The 16,784-nt window shown below is 42.0% G+C and overlaps 1 protein-coding gene across 1 annotated transcript in view; it reads left to right on the top strand.

Annotated features, from left to right (window-relative positions):
• Positions 1 to 14,986: 14,986 nt before the first annotated feature.
• The window catches only part of LOC140489247 (WW domain-binding protein 2-like), a 40,510-nt gene continuing 38,712 nt past the window's right edge, over positions 14,987 to 16,784 (top strand). Inside the window, exon 1 of the mRNA XM_072588586.1 lies at positions 14,987 to 15,160. Within this exon, the coding sequence (XP_072444687.1) occupies positions 15,102 to 15,160 (59 nt within the window). The 5' untranslated portion in view covers positions 14,987 to 15,101. The remainder of the gene's footprint in view (positions 15,161 to 16,784) is intronic.

Genomic DNA, 16,784 nt, shown 5'->3' on the forward strand with positions numbered 1-16,784 from the left:
ACGGCCTCCATCTGCACTCAAGGAATTCTATACATCACAATTTGGATACATGAGTTGCGTTGTTGATCAAATTGGCCAAATAAGTGGCAAGAAGTCTCACTCCAAATGCAATTTACAGCTATATTTACATCAATCTACTGCTGTATAAAGGCCTTAAAACTGTAATCTTTCCCCATTGAACCTAGGCTTACAGTATCACTCAGCACAGAATCCTGCAAACATACGTTTTATATAATTCAGGAAGACCCATTTGCCAAGCAGATATTAAAACTAAGACATCAAATTTGCCGTCCTGCTTTGCACTTGCCCTGTTGACTCTGCTGTATTATATAATGATTTTCTAAATACACTGCCACAATTTCCTTAATACGTACATTCCAGTATTTATGTAATTCTGTTAGGCTATCAGGCCTGTCGTTTTATGTCTCCCTCCTTTCTTGAATAGAGGTGTTGCGCTTGTAACTTTCCAATTCACTGGGACCTTCCCTGAACATAGGAAATTTTGAAGGATTACAACCAATGTATTCAATATCTCTTCAGGTACTTTCCTTAAAATCCTGGGATATAGGCCATCAGATACAAGGAACCTAATAGCCTTTAGTCCAATCAATTTTCCTGGTATGTTTTCACCAGTAATAATAATTCCTTTATTTATTCACTTTTTGTCCTTTGATTTTCTATCACTTTTAGTTTATTTTTTGTCTATGTTAATGCAAAGACAGATAGTAAATATCTGATTGAATTCCCTGCTATTTCCTCATTTACTATTATTTGTAATCTCATCTTCTATTGGGCCAACATTTTCTTTTGCTACCCTCTGTCCTTTTTGTATACTCATAGAAGCTCTTACTGCCTGTTATTATACTTTTTGTTAGTTTACTTTTGTATTCTAACGTCTCCCATATAAGGTTTTTTTTCCAAATCATCCTTTGCAGGTTATAAAAAGTTCTCAGTCTGTTGACCTCTGCAACAATGTATGCTTTTTCTTTCAATTTGATACCATCCTTGATTTCTTTAGTTAGCCAGGGAGTCAGGACAGAGGCAAAGGCGGGATTTAATATCAGAAGGAATTAAGCACAAAACTTCCAAAAAACCTATCAGTTTGGATCTTGTGATCAGTCGTGAAGCTATGGCATACGCTACTACTCTCGGCAGAGATCCAATGATCACTATGCTGTGGTTTTTCCTTTCTCCAACCGCAGATTAATGTTTGTCCCTTTATTTCAGAGGATGTGGACATCAGAGGCAAGGCAGCTTTTGTTGCCTTTCCCTGAATACTCCTGAAATGAGGGCAATTAAGAGGCAACCACATTATTGTAGGCTCGGTTCTGGTCTCCCTGCTATAGGAAAGATGTTGTTGTTAAACCTGAAAGGGTTCAGAAAATATTTGCCGGGGTTGGAGGGTTTGAGCCAAAGGGAGAGGCTGAATGGGCTGGGGCTATTCTCCCTGGAGTGTCAGAGACTGAGGGGTGACCTTATAGAGGTTTATAAGATCATGAGGGGCGTGGATGGGGTGAATAGTGAAGGTCTTTTTCCCAGGATAGGGGAATCCAAAACTAGTGAGCATAAGTTTAAGGTGAGAGAGGAAAGATTTAAAAGAGACCTAAGGGGCAACTTTTTCACGCAGAAAGTGGTGTATGTATGGAATGAGCTGCCAGTGGAAGTGGTGGAGGCTGGTACAATTACAGCATTTACAAAGCATCTGGATAGGTTTATGAGTAGGGAAGGGTTTTGAGGGATGTGGGCCAAATGCTGGCAAATGGGACCAAATTAATTTAGGATACTTGGATGAGTTGGACCAAAGGGTCTGTTTCCATGCTGACCATTGCTGTAGCTGTAACTCTGGAGTCACATGTTGTAAATCAGACTAGCTAAGGACAGTAGATTTCTCTCCCGAAAAGACTTCAGTGGGCCAGATGGTTTTTTTTTGCTACTATCATTGATAGTTTTTTGATCATCATTACTGAGATTAACCTTTACAATTGAATTTTTAAATTCCACCAATTTGAACCCATGTATCTAGAACATTACTTTTAGGATTCAGTATGAATAGCCCAATGACATTATCATTACACCACTATCTCCCCAGCAAAGAGGATCTCAAGGATGTCAACAACAATGATGTCATCATACAAGGTAAGAAGCCAATCATGTTAAAGTATTCTTACAGTACACAGAGCAGGACGCTAAAAGCATTGAATCCTTTCCATTTTTACTTTAAACATTTCAGCTCATGAAATAAATGATAATTTGCATTACAATATAAGCCAACTATCATGTTAAAACATAAAAAAATTTAAGGTGAAATTTTATCAAAATGAGAAATTTATCATTTAACAAATGTATAACTAACTTTCCAGCATCAATGAGGATGTTTAGCAGTAATTACAAATTTAGATGTTACTAAAAAAAACTGTTATGGTTCATTTGATAATATGTAACTTTCTTAAGACTTTTCACAAACTAAGAGCACATGAGAGAAAAGACTAACTTGCATTTAGATGCACCTCCCATGACGACTGGGTGTCTGAAAGTGCTTTATAGCCAATGAAGCATAGTGACTATTCCTCAAAAACTCAGCGCCAATCTATGCACAGCAAAGGTCCCACAAACTGCAGAGTGATAGTGACCAGGTGATCTGTTTTTGTGAAGGATAAATATTTGCTGAGGCACCAAGGAAAGCTCACCTGTGATCTTGCTAATATTGATCTTGCTTTGTGCACCTCCTGTGCAGTGTAACCTTATGTACCTCACTATGTCTAAGCACCCTATGATCTGTACGCTCCTTTTTGCCATGATCTGCCTGTACTGCTCGCAAAACAAAGTTTTCACTGTACTTAGGTACATGTGACTACAATAAATCAACTCAAATCAAAATTAAATTCTTTTTCTTCAAAATCATTCCATGAGTTCTTTTATATGTCCCAACTGGAAAAACAGAGCCTTGGCTTAACATCTCATCCAAAACCAATGGAAGAAATTCTCGCTGTATTCAATAATTTCCAATTGTTTGCAGAGTGGGGGAGATCTTTAATAATTCACCTTCTCAAGGAATCTAAACTCGCTGACAGCAACATTTTATCCTATCCAAACCTCTGATGCCCGTAACCCATTCCTGAGATTCATCAATAAACATCCTGTCCTCTATATTGGTCCCCAGAGGCCGAAAGTCAGACATTTAATACAGGAGCACTGTTGCATTCAAATTCCTTAATGGCCTTGAACCTCACTATCTGTTTAAATTCCTACAGTCCACAAACAGCGCCCACAAACACCGACTCCCCAACCTTTAATTTGAGAGACCGAAGAGGGCTAGTGGAAGAGACTAGAGCTAGGGGTCACAGTTCAAAAATGAAGGGCCTCCTTTTTAAAATTGAGAAGTGAATTTATCTCTCAGAGGTCATGAGTCTGTGGAATGTCCTTCCCCAGAGAGCAGGAGAGGAGGAGACATTGAATATATGGAAAGCAGTGGCAAATCGATTCTTGATTAGCAAGGGAGTCACGGGTTATTGGAGGTAGTCAGGAAAGTAGTGTTGAGGCCACAATCAGATCAGCCATGATCTTATCAAATGGCAGAAAAGGCTCAAGGGGCCGAATTTGTATAGTTGTATATCTCCACTCCTCTGATCCTAACTGGTCCCCACACGTTGGAATTATCAAATCAATCCACTTCTCAGTGTCCCTCTCCACCTCAAAATCCAGCTGTTTTGAGTTCCAGGTTCTGACTACACCCTGTGAAGAAATAGTCCTGATTTCATTCCGGAATGGCTACGGAAGCACTGCTCCCTTTGATATAGAAGATTTTTGTGATTTTTGTTGCAAGAGGTGGAGGAAAGGGGGTGGTTCTATCTCTTTGACAGAGAAGGCCTCCACTAGTTTAGCAAGCTTAGCAATATACTCAGGACTGAACCTGAATCTTGGCTGGTCGGCACGATGCACTGTTTTTGAACTCAGTGGGAATTCCCCATTTTGTCTTTGGAGAAAATAATATTGTTGCTGAGAGAGGGAAAGTGAGCAGCAGAGTTCTGATTTATTCTCATATTGAGGTTATGTCTAGGTTTGCAAGTTAGTGGTACCCCAATCTGCGTCAGTAAGGTTCGAGCCCCACTCCAAGACTTGTGCATATCATCTGGATAGACATTTTGGAGGGAGGTGATGTTCTCACTGAGGTGTCGAAATGGCTATTTAGCCTCCAAATGTGATTCCACACCGTGTGTGTGTGTGTGTGTGTGTGTGTGTGTGTGTGTGTGTGTGTGTGTGTGTGTGTGTGCCTTTTTTAATAATTCAATCACAGGGTGTGGACATTGCTGGCAACACCAACATTTGGTTGCCCATCCCCAATTGTGTGCTGCCATTTTAAGGGTGGTGAAGAACATGATGATTGGAAACATCCCTGGAAGATGTAAATCAGGCTTCCAAGAAGCCAGACTGAAATTGAATGCCTGCTCATAGAGTCATAGAGATGTACAGCATGGAAACAGACTCTTTGGTCCAACTCATCCATGCCAATCAGATATCCCAACCCAATCTAGTCCCACCTGCCAGCACGTGGCCTGTATCCCTTCAAATCCTTCCTATTCTGCTAACGAGCGTTTCCAGAGATTGAGAAACACAACAGCTACATGGTGATGAGAGCAGAAAGAAGGAAAGCTGTAAATACTGTTTTTTGATCTGATGAGAGGACATCAACATCAAACTTTAACACTATCTCTTGCTTTACACATGCTGCCAGACCTGCTGTGCATTCCTCGCAATTCCTGTTTTTTGTTCCAGAATGTTGTGTGGGAATTATTGGCTTCGGAAGTAACAGCTCCTCTTGTGAGCCAGGAATATGTGAACTTGCAATGATGTCCTGACACTTTCTCAGAGTCTGACAGAGGGATAGTCCTATTTGTCAGGGCCGGTGCGTTCAGAGAAACTTGGACAGCGCTGATCCTTTCTCAAGTGCACCAAAAGTAGCAAGGGAGTGCCTCACAAAGCTGAAAATATGTGAGGGGTGTGGTGGCAGGCAAAATCCCCCCCCCACTCCAAAAATCCCCCAAAATGCCCAGGAAATGATAATGGACTAATCAGAGTAAGGTCATCTCTTTACATGAGAGGAACAGAATCCATAACCAGCTGCTCCCCCAGTCAGAGAATTTCATGTCTCTCTCATGTTTCTCTGACTGCAAGCTGTTTCTCAGTACTGTATTTGTGCTGTTGATCGGGTGGATAATCAACCACCGAACCTATAATGTCCCCTCAGGATCTTCCATGTTTCAACAGCAAATTTCTCATTCTTCCAAACACCAATGGGTATTAGCCCAGCCTGTTCAGCCTTTCTTCATAAGGTTAACTCTTCACCCCAGGATTGAGTTTTCTTTTTTGAGTGAACATTCTTTGCATTACTTCTATTGCAATAACATCCTTTCTCATAAGGAGACAAAAACTGTACAAAGTTCTCCAGACATGGTCTCACCATGGCCATGTGTAGCCGCAATAAGACATTGCTACTTTGTATTCTACTCCTCTTTCTATAAGCACCAATATACCATTCACCTTCCTAACCACTTTCTACAGTTGCGGATTAACTTTAGTAATCCCCATACAGGTCACCCAGATCCCTCATTATCACTGAGTTCTGTGATTTCTCTCAATGTAAGTAGCATATTGCTTTTCTGTTCTTACTGCCAAATTGGACATGTTCATATCTTCCCACATTGTACTCCAAATTTCTACCCAACCACCTATTTATATCCCTTTGCAAATTCTCAGTTTTATTTTCCTACCTATAGAGTCATAGTCATAGAGTCGTACAGCAAGGATACAGACCCTTCATTCCAACCAGTCCATGCCAAACATAATCCCAAGCTAAACTAGTCCCACTCTGCCCTTATCCCTCCAAACATTTCTTATTTATCGACTTATCTCAATGTTTTTTAATCGTATCTGTACCCACATCCTCCACTTCCTCTGGAAGTTCATTCCACAATATCTACCTTGATATCATTATCAAATTTAACTACCATAGTCTCTGATGGCTTTTATGGTACAGTGGTAATGTCCCTACCTTTGAGCCAGGGGATCTGGTTAAAGTCCTATCTGCTCCAGAGATGTGCCATAACAGGTTGATTTAAAATATTTACATTCAGTCCCTGCATCAATATCACTGATACAGATTGTAAATGGTTGAGGGCCCAGCGCTGAGTCCTGTGGCATTCACAGAGTCATAGAGTCATAGAGATGTACAGCATGGAAACAGACCCTTCAGTCCAACCCGTCCATGCCAACCAGATATCCCAACCCAATCTAGTCCCACTTGCCAGAACCTGGCCCATATCCTTCTGATTCATATCCCCATCTAGATGTCTTTTAAATGTTGCAATTGTACTAACCTCCACCACTTCCTCTGGCAGCTCATTCCATACATGTACCACCCCCTGCATGAAACAGTTGCCCCTTTGTTCTCTTTTATATCTTTCCCCTCTCACCCAAAACCTATGCCCTATAGTTCTGGACTCCCCCACCCCAGGGAAAATACATTGTCTATACATCCTATAAATGCTCCTCATGATTTTATAAACCTCGATAAGGTCACCCCTCAGCCTCCAAAACTCCAGGGAAAACAGCTCCAGCCTGTTCAGCCTCTTCCTATAGCTCGAATCCTCCAACCTTGTAAATCGTTTCTGAAACCTTTCAAGTTTCACAACAACTTTCCGATAGGAGGGAGACCAGAATTGCATGCAATATTCCAAAAGTGGCCCAACCAATGTCCTGTACAGCCGTAACATGACCTCCCAACTCCCTTACTCAATACTCTGACCAGTAAAGGAAAGCATACCAAACACCTTCTTCCACAGGTTACAGTTTGCTAAGCTGAAAAAGACTAATTTATCCCTATTCTCTGCTTCCTATTAACTAATCAATCCTTGATCCTGTTACCTTCATGCATTTTCATTTTGTACAGTAATGTTTGATGTAGCACCTTATCGATGTCTTGTGGAAATCCAAGGACGCTGTGTCCCTTTTTTCCACTTAACCTATTACTTAATCAAAAACTCTAATAGATTAGTGGTGCATGATTTCGCTTTCGAAAACTGTGTGGACTCTGTCTAATCCCATTATGATTTTCTAAGTATTCAGTAATAAGGCCTTTAATTATAATGGAATCTATTAATTTCCAATGACAAATAGTTCCTGCTTTCCCCTTCTTGATAGTCCCCTCATCCCAGGAATTAATCCAATAAACCTACATTGCATTCATCTCAAGGCAAGTATATCTTTCCCTGGACAAAATTTCACATGGTATTTCTAGGTGTGGCCTCACCAAGTAATCTGCTTCCTTTCTCGTCACTAAGTACGGTTTTTGTTCCACAGTAATTGCAGTACAGTCATGTTCACTCTTTCATCGCCATTGTTCCTGTTTCTTGGGCATTATCTCTTGCATCATTTGTTCACTTGTTTGTTTCCACTTAGCCGTCTTCAGTCCAAATGTTCTTTCTTCCCAAATAGTGATTCTAACTTCCTCCACAATAAAAGCAAAAACAAAAATGCTGGAGAAATTCAGCAAATCTGGGATCATCTGTGGGAGAGAGAGAGAGAGAGTAACAGAGTTAATGTATCCAGTCCAATATGACTCCAGTTGTGAACTGACTTCCTCCAATCTGCTGATACTGACATTGGGACACTTTGCTAACTTAACTCTGATAACCACCGCCATTCTCACTCCAGCTTTCCATTCAGAAGCATATACACTACTTCTTTTGGAGTTAATGCTGTCATTAGAAATGGCATCTTCATTTACATGCTCTTTAGGCTTCTGGTCAGAATACTGACATACGTAACCAAAGATTTCATCTTCTTTCATATTTTGTCCCTTCACGACATTTCCTCACATCTTTGAGTCATAACTGACTCACACTGGACTGAAATGATAACAAGGAGAACATTCATATAATGCAAGTCACCTTGCAACTTTTTCTGTCCATTTAAAATCATATTATGCAATACTGAATCTATTTACTGCTCCTGGTGAAGGACAGGATGAGAGATTGTTATGTTCATGTTCTTACCAATGCTAGTCTTATGAAAGTCTTACTGAGCTTTATAAAAACACTCTCCTCTTAATCATGCCAATCTGATTTATAGTTTGACTAAGCCAATTAGCTTTCCACTGAGCATAATGGGTATTTCCAGCACTTTCTGTTTTTATGCCACAATTTCAAAATTGTTTTTTTAAATCTGGAGATTTTGTTCACAAACAGTGAGGCAATATAACGTGTTTGAGAAATGAAAAACAGAATTCAAATTGATTCCTTTTACGCATTAACCACAATCTTAAACTCCCTCCTGCCCATGATCTGAGCATATTGTCCATTTGTACAGCATCTTTCACAACCTCATGATTTCTCAAACCCCACACAGCTTGTGAAGGACTTTCAAGGGGTTAGTTGGGTATTATTCTAACATCTAGTTCTAGTCTGAAGTCACAGTTCTGAAGAATGGACTCAAAATATTAACTTTTGTCTCTCCACAGATGCTGCCAGATCTGCTGAGTTTCTTCAGCAATTTCTACTTTTGATTTTTTTTGTTTGTTTCAGATCTCTAGCGGTCCTTTTTAAAAAAATTATAGTTAGTTACTGTTGTGGGAAAACACAGTTGCCAGTTTCCACACAGCAAATTCCCACAAACAGCAGCATATTCATGACAAGTCACAATGTTGTTGTTGAATGGTAAGTATTAGCTATGACATTGGGTGCAACTTCCATGTTTTTTTCCAAAACATTTCCATGGGATCTTTTTCTGCCCACATTTAATGCTCATCTGTAGGACATTAAAAGCATTTGAGTTAGGAGCTAATGGGTGGCACAGTAGCTCAGTGGTTAGCACTGCTGCCTCACAGCACCAGGGACCTGGATTTGCTTCCTTCCTTGGGTGATTGTGTAGAGTTTGCACATTCTCCCCTCAGGTTTCCTCTGGGTTCTCCGATTTCCTCCCACAGTCCAAAGGTGTGTAGGTGTGTGGATTGGCCATGCTAAATTGCCCATAGTGTCCAGGGATGTACAGGCTATGTGAGTTAGCCGTGGGAAGTGCAGGGTTACAGGGATGGGGTGGTTCAGGGTGGGATGACTTTCAGAGGGTTGGTGAGGACTCAATGGGCTGATTGGCCTGCTTTCATACTGTAGGGATTCTATTCTATTTGTGGTTTCAACTCCTCTTTTCTGTAAAATGACTCATTATACACAGAGTAGTGACATGAAAAAATTAACAACTCAGAGAAATTCCTCCTCATCTCCATCTTATTTTTAAACGGTACTCCACAGCTCTAGATCATTCTATGAGGGGAAATATTCTCTCAGCATCTACACTTACAAGATGCATCCAGATTCTTACATGTTTCGAGGGGATCTCAGCTCAATTTCAAAATTCCAATCACATAGGCCCAAACCTTCCTCGGAAGACAATCCCTTCAACCCTGCAATCGACCTTGAATGTTCTAGGTACTGCAACGTAAGTACATCGCTCGTTAAGTATGAAGACTAAAACTATAAGCTTTACTTCAGATTTGGTCTCACCAATACTATGTACAATTCTGGCAAGACATTCCTACCACTATACTTCACCCGATTGCAATAAATGGCAACATTCCATTTGCCTTGCTAATCACTTGTTGTACCTGTTGTGATTATTACTTATTGTGATTCATGTACAAGGAAACTGCTGTTCCTTTATTTCGCAGCATTTTGCATTCTTTCTCCATTTAAATCCTTTATGTTACTCTTCCCACCAATACGAAACCATCACACTTTCCCGTGTAATAATCTCTCACTAAAACTATCTATATCCTTTTGCAGATGCTTTGTGTCATAGGAAGCTAGGAGACCATTCAGATCCTCAAGCCCGTCCTACCATTCAGTGAGATCCTCAATGTGTTCACAATCTATCTTTGCATCATCCCCAAATTGGGCTACACAACACCCGGTCCCTTCATCCGATTCATTTATATGGATTGTGATTCGTTAAGGCTCCAGCACTGATCTCTGTAACACTCCACAAGTTACAGTTTTCCAAATTCCCCATTCTTCTCAAATGCCTGCATTCTGTTAGTTAGTCAATCATCAGTCCATGTGGCCATATTATCCTCAACAACATGAGGGCTTATTCTTGTGTAGAAATTTTTTTAAAATTCTTTCATTGGAGATGGTATATTTGTTGCCCATTCCTAAATGCCCTCGAGAAGATTGTGATAAGTTGCTGTTTTTTGAACCGTTGTTGCATAAGTAATCCTGATGGAGAGGGAGTTCCAGGATTTTGACCCTGCAGTAGTGAACCAGAAGCGATTATAATTCCAAGCCAGATCTGGAGGGGAAATTGTAGGTGAATGTTTTTAATCAAGACTCTTTCATGGAATATGGACATTGATGACAAGGCCAGTATTTGTTGCCTAGTCCTATTGGCTTTAAACTGTGACTTGTTAGACCATTTCAGAAGACAGTTAATAGTCAACCACGTTACTGTATGATTTTCTGTTTCTATAAATCAAACATACTGTTTCTACATTACTCTAACCACCACCCCTCCCTTATCTTTCACAATCCACTATCGTTGTTTCAAGATTATTGGAGCATTGGAAAAAGTAATCAGAAAGATACTGAACTGGCATTTGTTTTTGCATGGGAGTTGTTAGGAAGGGTGACACTTATTGTCCCAGTGCTAGTTGCCCTTAAACGGATCTACTGTCAAAGCATCTCAGAGCGTCCTTAAGAGTCACGTTGCTGTGGCTAAGCCAGGTAAAGACAGTAAATTCCCTTCCATAAATGACATTAGTTTTCATGATGATCACTATTAAACTATGGCCTCCATTAGTCTAACTTTTAATTCCAGATTTATTGAATTTAAATTTCACCATCTGGAATTATTTTATTTACACTCTTGCCTACAGAACATTAGCCTGGGATTCTGGATTACCAGTCCAGTGACATTAACAGTACATTACCACATCCCTCTATGATCACCTGCTATGAAGGAAGAGAGGAAATAGATTCATGAAGGTCCTTTCTTTTAGACACTCCCTTGGGGACCAAGGATTTCTTTCTCCCACTCCCAATACTGTGGGATCTGACGTGACTCAATAGTTCAATGCTGGACCCGCAGACCCTACCAGATAAAGGGCAGATGCTATTTCATTAGGAAGATGAAAGGGATGCTTGTGTTTTTGCAAGTGGCTTTCTCTGGTTGTAGTTGATCTTCATCTGGGCCTGTTGCAGATGCATAAGTTGGTTTGCACCTTCATGGACACTTCTCCAGTTAGGGCAGTCTTGGACAAGAGATCACAATGAGTCAGTGAGTTTTTCAGAGAGGCTTTGAGGACTTCCTTGAAACATTTTCTCTGTCCTTCTGGTACCACCATGTTGTGATAAAGCTTGCAATGGGGAGCTTGTTTTAGAAGCTTTGTGTCAGACACGTTGATGATATGACCTACTCCATGCAGCTGATTGACAGTAACCAGTGCCTTAATACTGGGGGTGTTAGTCTGGGAGAGTACACTGAAACAGGAGTGCTGATCCTGCCAGTGGATTTTTAGTAATCAGCCAGACACTGGTGATATTTTTCTAGTGACTTGAGGTGTCTGCTTGTCCACAACTCCAACACATACAGAAGGGCAGGTAACATTGCACCATGTAGGCCATGAGCTTGGTTCTGAGGCCAGTGGTGAAGACAGAATGGAAGGATGTGGCAGCGAGTCACTTGAATACAGCAGTCTGGAACAGGTAGCAGGAGATGGAGTAGGATGACCAAACTAAGCCCCACTCTCTGCAACTGGATCCTCAGTTTCCTGACCCACAGACCACAATCAGTGAATATTGAGGACAATAATTTATCCTCACTAACACTCAACAGTGGACCCCCCCAGGGGTGCATACTCAGCCCCCTACTTTACTCACTGTAAACCCATGACTGCATCACCAAATACCAGACTAATGCCATTTACAAGTTAGCTGATGACACCACCATAGTTGGTCGAATCTCAGTTGGCAACGAAATAGTCTACAAATGGGAGGTGCACGACCTGGAAAAATGGTGCACTGAGAACAACCTAGCTCTCAATGCCGGCAAAACCAAGGAACTCATTATTGACTTTTGGTGGGATGTTACTCATACCTCCCTACGCATTAACAGCACAGAGGTGGAATGAGTGGACAGTGTCAAGCTCCTGAGAGTGGTCATCCACAACAAGCTTTCTCGGACTCTTCATATGGATGCGCTGGTTACAAAGGCCCAAAATTATCTTTTCTTCCTCAGGCAGCTGAGGAAATTTGGCACGATGGCGAATACCCTTGCCCAACTTTTAATTGGTGCGCCATCGAGAACATTTTGTCTAGATGTATCACACTCCCTGGTATGACAACAATACCATTCAGGACCAGAGACGGTCACAGAGAGTGGTGAATTTGGCCCAGACAATCACAAAGGCCAACCTCCCATCTATAGAATCCATCTACCAGGCCCAATGTCAAGCAAGGTCACCAGCATTCTCAAAGATCCATCCCACCCTGGCAATGTTTTCCTACACTCTAACATCCGGGAGAAGGTACAGAAGCCTGAACACACAGCAGCCGGTTTTGAAAGTTTCTACCTTACTGTTGTTAGAATACCGAATGGACTCACAAACTCTTAACATTCGCCTGTACCTGCGTTTTTGTTTTTCCTGCTGTTTACCTATTATTTACTAATCTATGCTACTCAACTCTGTGATCTGCCTGTATTGCTCACAAGACAAAGCTTTTCACTATGCATCAGTACACATAACGATAAATTCAATTCAATTCAAACTACATTGTGGCAACCCGAGTAAAGATGCTAAAGAAGATTAAGAGGAATTTCAAATCAAGTCTTTCACATTTAATCCTACAGAGATCTGTGGACATGATTTGGAGATGCTGGTGTTAGACTGGAGTGTGGAGGCTGGCTTACTGATTATACTCAAGACTTAGGGATGTCCTCATAAGAACAGGGTACAATGCTCAACTCATCGACCGCCAGTTCCAACGTGCCACAGCAAGGAACCCTAATGATCTCCTCAGGGGACAGACACGTGCTGCAACCAACAGGGTACCCTTCGTTGTTCAGTACTTCCCAGGAGCTGAAAAACTATGGCATGTTCTTTGTGACCTGCAACACATTATCAATGAGGATGAGCACTCGCTAAGACCTTCCCCACACTTCCACTGCTCGCCTTTAAACAACACCAAACCTCAGACAGATCATTGTTCGTAGCAAGCTGCCCAGCTTTCAGGTAAATTCCATACAACCCTGTCACGGTAGGCGCTGGAGGACGTGTCAGAGTGTGGACATAGATACCACCATTACACGTGGGGACACCTCCCACCATGTACATGCCAGGTACTCATGTGACTCAGCCAACGTTGTCTATCTTATACGTTGCAGGCAAGGATGCCCGGAGGCATGGTACATTGGGGAAACCGAGCAAAGGCTATGGCAACAGATGAATGGGCACCGCACAACAATCAACAGACAGAAGTGTTCCCTCCCAGTTGGGGAACACTTCAGTGGTCCAGGACAATCGACCTTGGACCTTCAGGTGACTATTCTCCAAGGCAGACTTTGGGACAGGCAGTAGCGAAAAGTGGCCAAGCAGAGGCTGATAGCTAAGTTCGGTACCCATAGGGAGGGCCTCAACCGGGACCTTGGGTTCATGTCACAATACAGGTGACCACCATTGCACTATGCACACACACAGGCACTCCTCTACACACGGACACACATATACATAGACACGCACACAGACACTCACGCACACCCTTACAGTCATACACACGCCCACATGCATCCTCTCAGAGATTTAGACCACTCTACATTCACGCACACACATATACACTCTCTCACACTCACAACCCCTCACCCCAGACACACATACATTCCCACACTCACAAATGCACCCCCTCACAGAATTAAGACACTCTACACTCACATACACTTTCTCTCACACTCACAAACCTCAACCCAGACAGACAAACAAAGACCCACATGCACACATATACAGATATTTTGTGGGGTGAATTTGTACTTGCAGAGTTACATTTCATGAAATCTGCAAATTTTGCTCAAAAACTGCATGAATTCATGTAAAACTGTGTTATCTCACTTTTTAGATTAGAATCAATCTAAACATCAATGCATAGACAGAGAACACAGGGGGCTAACACCTTCAATATATTTCTGATGAAGGGCTTTTGCCCGAAACGTCGATTTTACTGCTCCTCGGATGCTGCCTGAACTGCTGTGCTCTTCCAGCACCACTAATCCAGAATCTGGTTTCCAGCATCTGCAGTCATTGTTTTTACCTTCAACATATTGTCTAGCTAACACCAATTGTTACAGTTAACCTGAAAATGCAACTTTTTCAAAAACAAGTTTTGTGATTTACATATGAGAGAAGTGAAACTATCATGGTATTCAAACAGATGAAAGACTCAACAGACAATCAAGGTATTTTTCAATGTATAATTTCAGTTACATCACACTGTAAACTTTTGCTCTAAATTCAGTGCCTTTCAATTGTGTCCTCCACAACCATCTGATGAAGGAGCGGTGCTACGAAAGCTAGTGCTTCCAAATAAACCTGTTGGACTATAACCTGATGTTGTGTGATTTTTAACTTTGTACACCCCAGTCCAACACCTGCACCTCCAAATCATGACCACTTAAGACAGAGTTGAGATAGATTTTTCATTATTAATGCTCATGTGGTACAGATAGGATAGTCGACTCAGAGCCACAGTCAAATCAAACATAATTTTATTCAATGGTGAAGCAGAGGAACCTCTTGGTTTGCCCATTCCCACTTCTTCCGGTCTCAGGCAATAGCCACATATGATCAGGTGACAGCCACAAGACTCCAAAGTACGTGACCAGCTGTCCCCATTGTGAGTCACCGGTTACCATGGACACGGCTCGGCCAGGCCGCGCGCCCCATTGAGAGTCACGGATCACCATGGAGACCGCCCCGCCTCCGTACGTGTCTTCATAACGTGCGACGTCACTGCGTCCTGCGCCCGCCCATTCTCCTCCTCAGCGAAGACTTTGGGGGGAAAAAAAAGATGGCGCTCAACAGGAATCATTCGCAGAACGGTGGTATTGTTGTCAATAATGGCGAGAGGTGAGGACCTGTTGTTTTCCTCTCTTTCCCTTCCCCCTCCCACCTTATTCCTCCCTCCTGTTAACCTGGATGGTTGTTTCGAAAATAAAAGACGCTTGCGGCCTGGTCGTTCTTCGGACATCAGATCCGTTCCCCCTTTACTCGGTCAACGTCTGCGGCCAACTTATTTTAAAAATCGCGTTTTATGTTCGAGAGCGTTTTTGGTCCAGGTGTCGTGATGGGCTTAAAGCCGACTGTGAGCGAACATTGTCGCCTTCTCGGTTTGAACTGTCCGAGGGGGTGCGGTGTTGGTGTGAGGTTCCACTTCCCGAGCCTGGCATGTCAATCAATTCCTTAGGCCCGCCCCCAAGGCAACGGTTGGCTACTTTCGGACACAGCGTATGTGTTATTGGCGGATGCGCCTGTCAATCAGTTATGTCCCGCCTGCTTTGGGATGTAAACATCATGTGATGCTGTCATCGGTCTGTTGGTTTGTTTCTGGGGGCTGTCCAAATTGAACTTTTTGTTTTGTTTCATTTCTGCCATACTGATTGCAGTACTATGTAATGTTATGCCGCATAATATTGTGTACGTACTATGTAGATGTGAAAATTAGTGCATTATTTACCATGTTGTAGACCGAAAACCGTATGCTTTTGGCTTTGTTGTGGGAGGTTGTTTCAATTGTCATATGTCATTTTGTTTTTAAACTGCACACTACCACTTCTCCACAGTCTTCCAGAAATTTATCTCCTTCAGATGTTTGTCTGATGTCCTTTTTGAAAGTTATTGCCAGCTCTATTTCAGGCACTCTTTCAGCTGTGCATTTTAGATCAGAAATTTGGGAAAAATCCTGGAACTTTCGTAACACTCCAATAGCTGTGATCTTCAAGAAGGCAACTCAAGCTCCTCTAGGGCAACCGAGGTGGACTATTTAATGCTGGTCTGACTAGTGGTTCTGCATTATGTGAATGAATAATATTTTTAAAATCAATTTTTTTAGAAGATGTAAACTTTAAACATGATTTTTAAGAGTCACTCCTGCCGGGTGCTATCTTGATCTATCATGCATCATTCTTACAGATTGACTTGTAGCTTGTCTTAACCATCTTGATATCCATCATCCAACTACACCTAGCTCAAACCCTAGGTTTGGACTTCCCTCCCTCTAGCATAGGAGGTTGAGGGGGTGACATTTATGAGAGGTTTATAAAATTAAAATAATGAGAGGCATAGATAACGTGAGTACCCAAGGTCTTTCCCCTGGGTATGGGATTCCAAAACTAGAGGATATAGGTTTAAGGTGAGAGGGGAAACATTTAAAAGGGCTCTGAGGTGCAAAGTTTTCACACAAGATTCATGGAATGAGCTGGAAGAGAAAGTGGGAGAGGTGGCTACAATTACATCTTTAAAAGGCATTTGGACAAGTAAATGAAGAGGAGAAAGTGAGGACTGCAGATGCTGGCGAGCATAGTTGAGAGTGTGGTGCTGGAAAAGTACAGCAGGTCAGGCAGCGTCCTGCTCCTTAGATGCTGCCGGACCTGCTGTGCTTTGCCAGTACCACACACTCTCAGATAAATGAATAGGCAAGATTTAGAGGGATATGGGCCAAGTGCAGGCAAATGGGACAAGTTTAGTTTGGCAT

This window comes from Chiloscyllium punctatum, chromosome 18 (assembly GCF_047496795.1).
Source record: "Chiloscyllium punctatum isolate Juve2018m chromosome 18, sChiPun1.3, whole genome shotgun sequence".
NCBI lineage: Eukaryota > Metazoa > Chordata > Chondrichthyes > Orectolobiformes > Hemiscylliidae > Chiloscyllium > Chiloscyllium punctatum.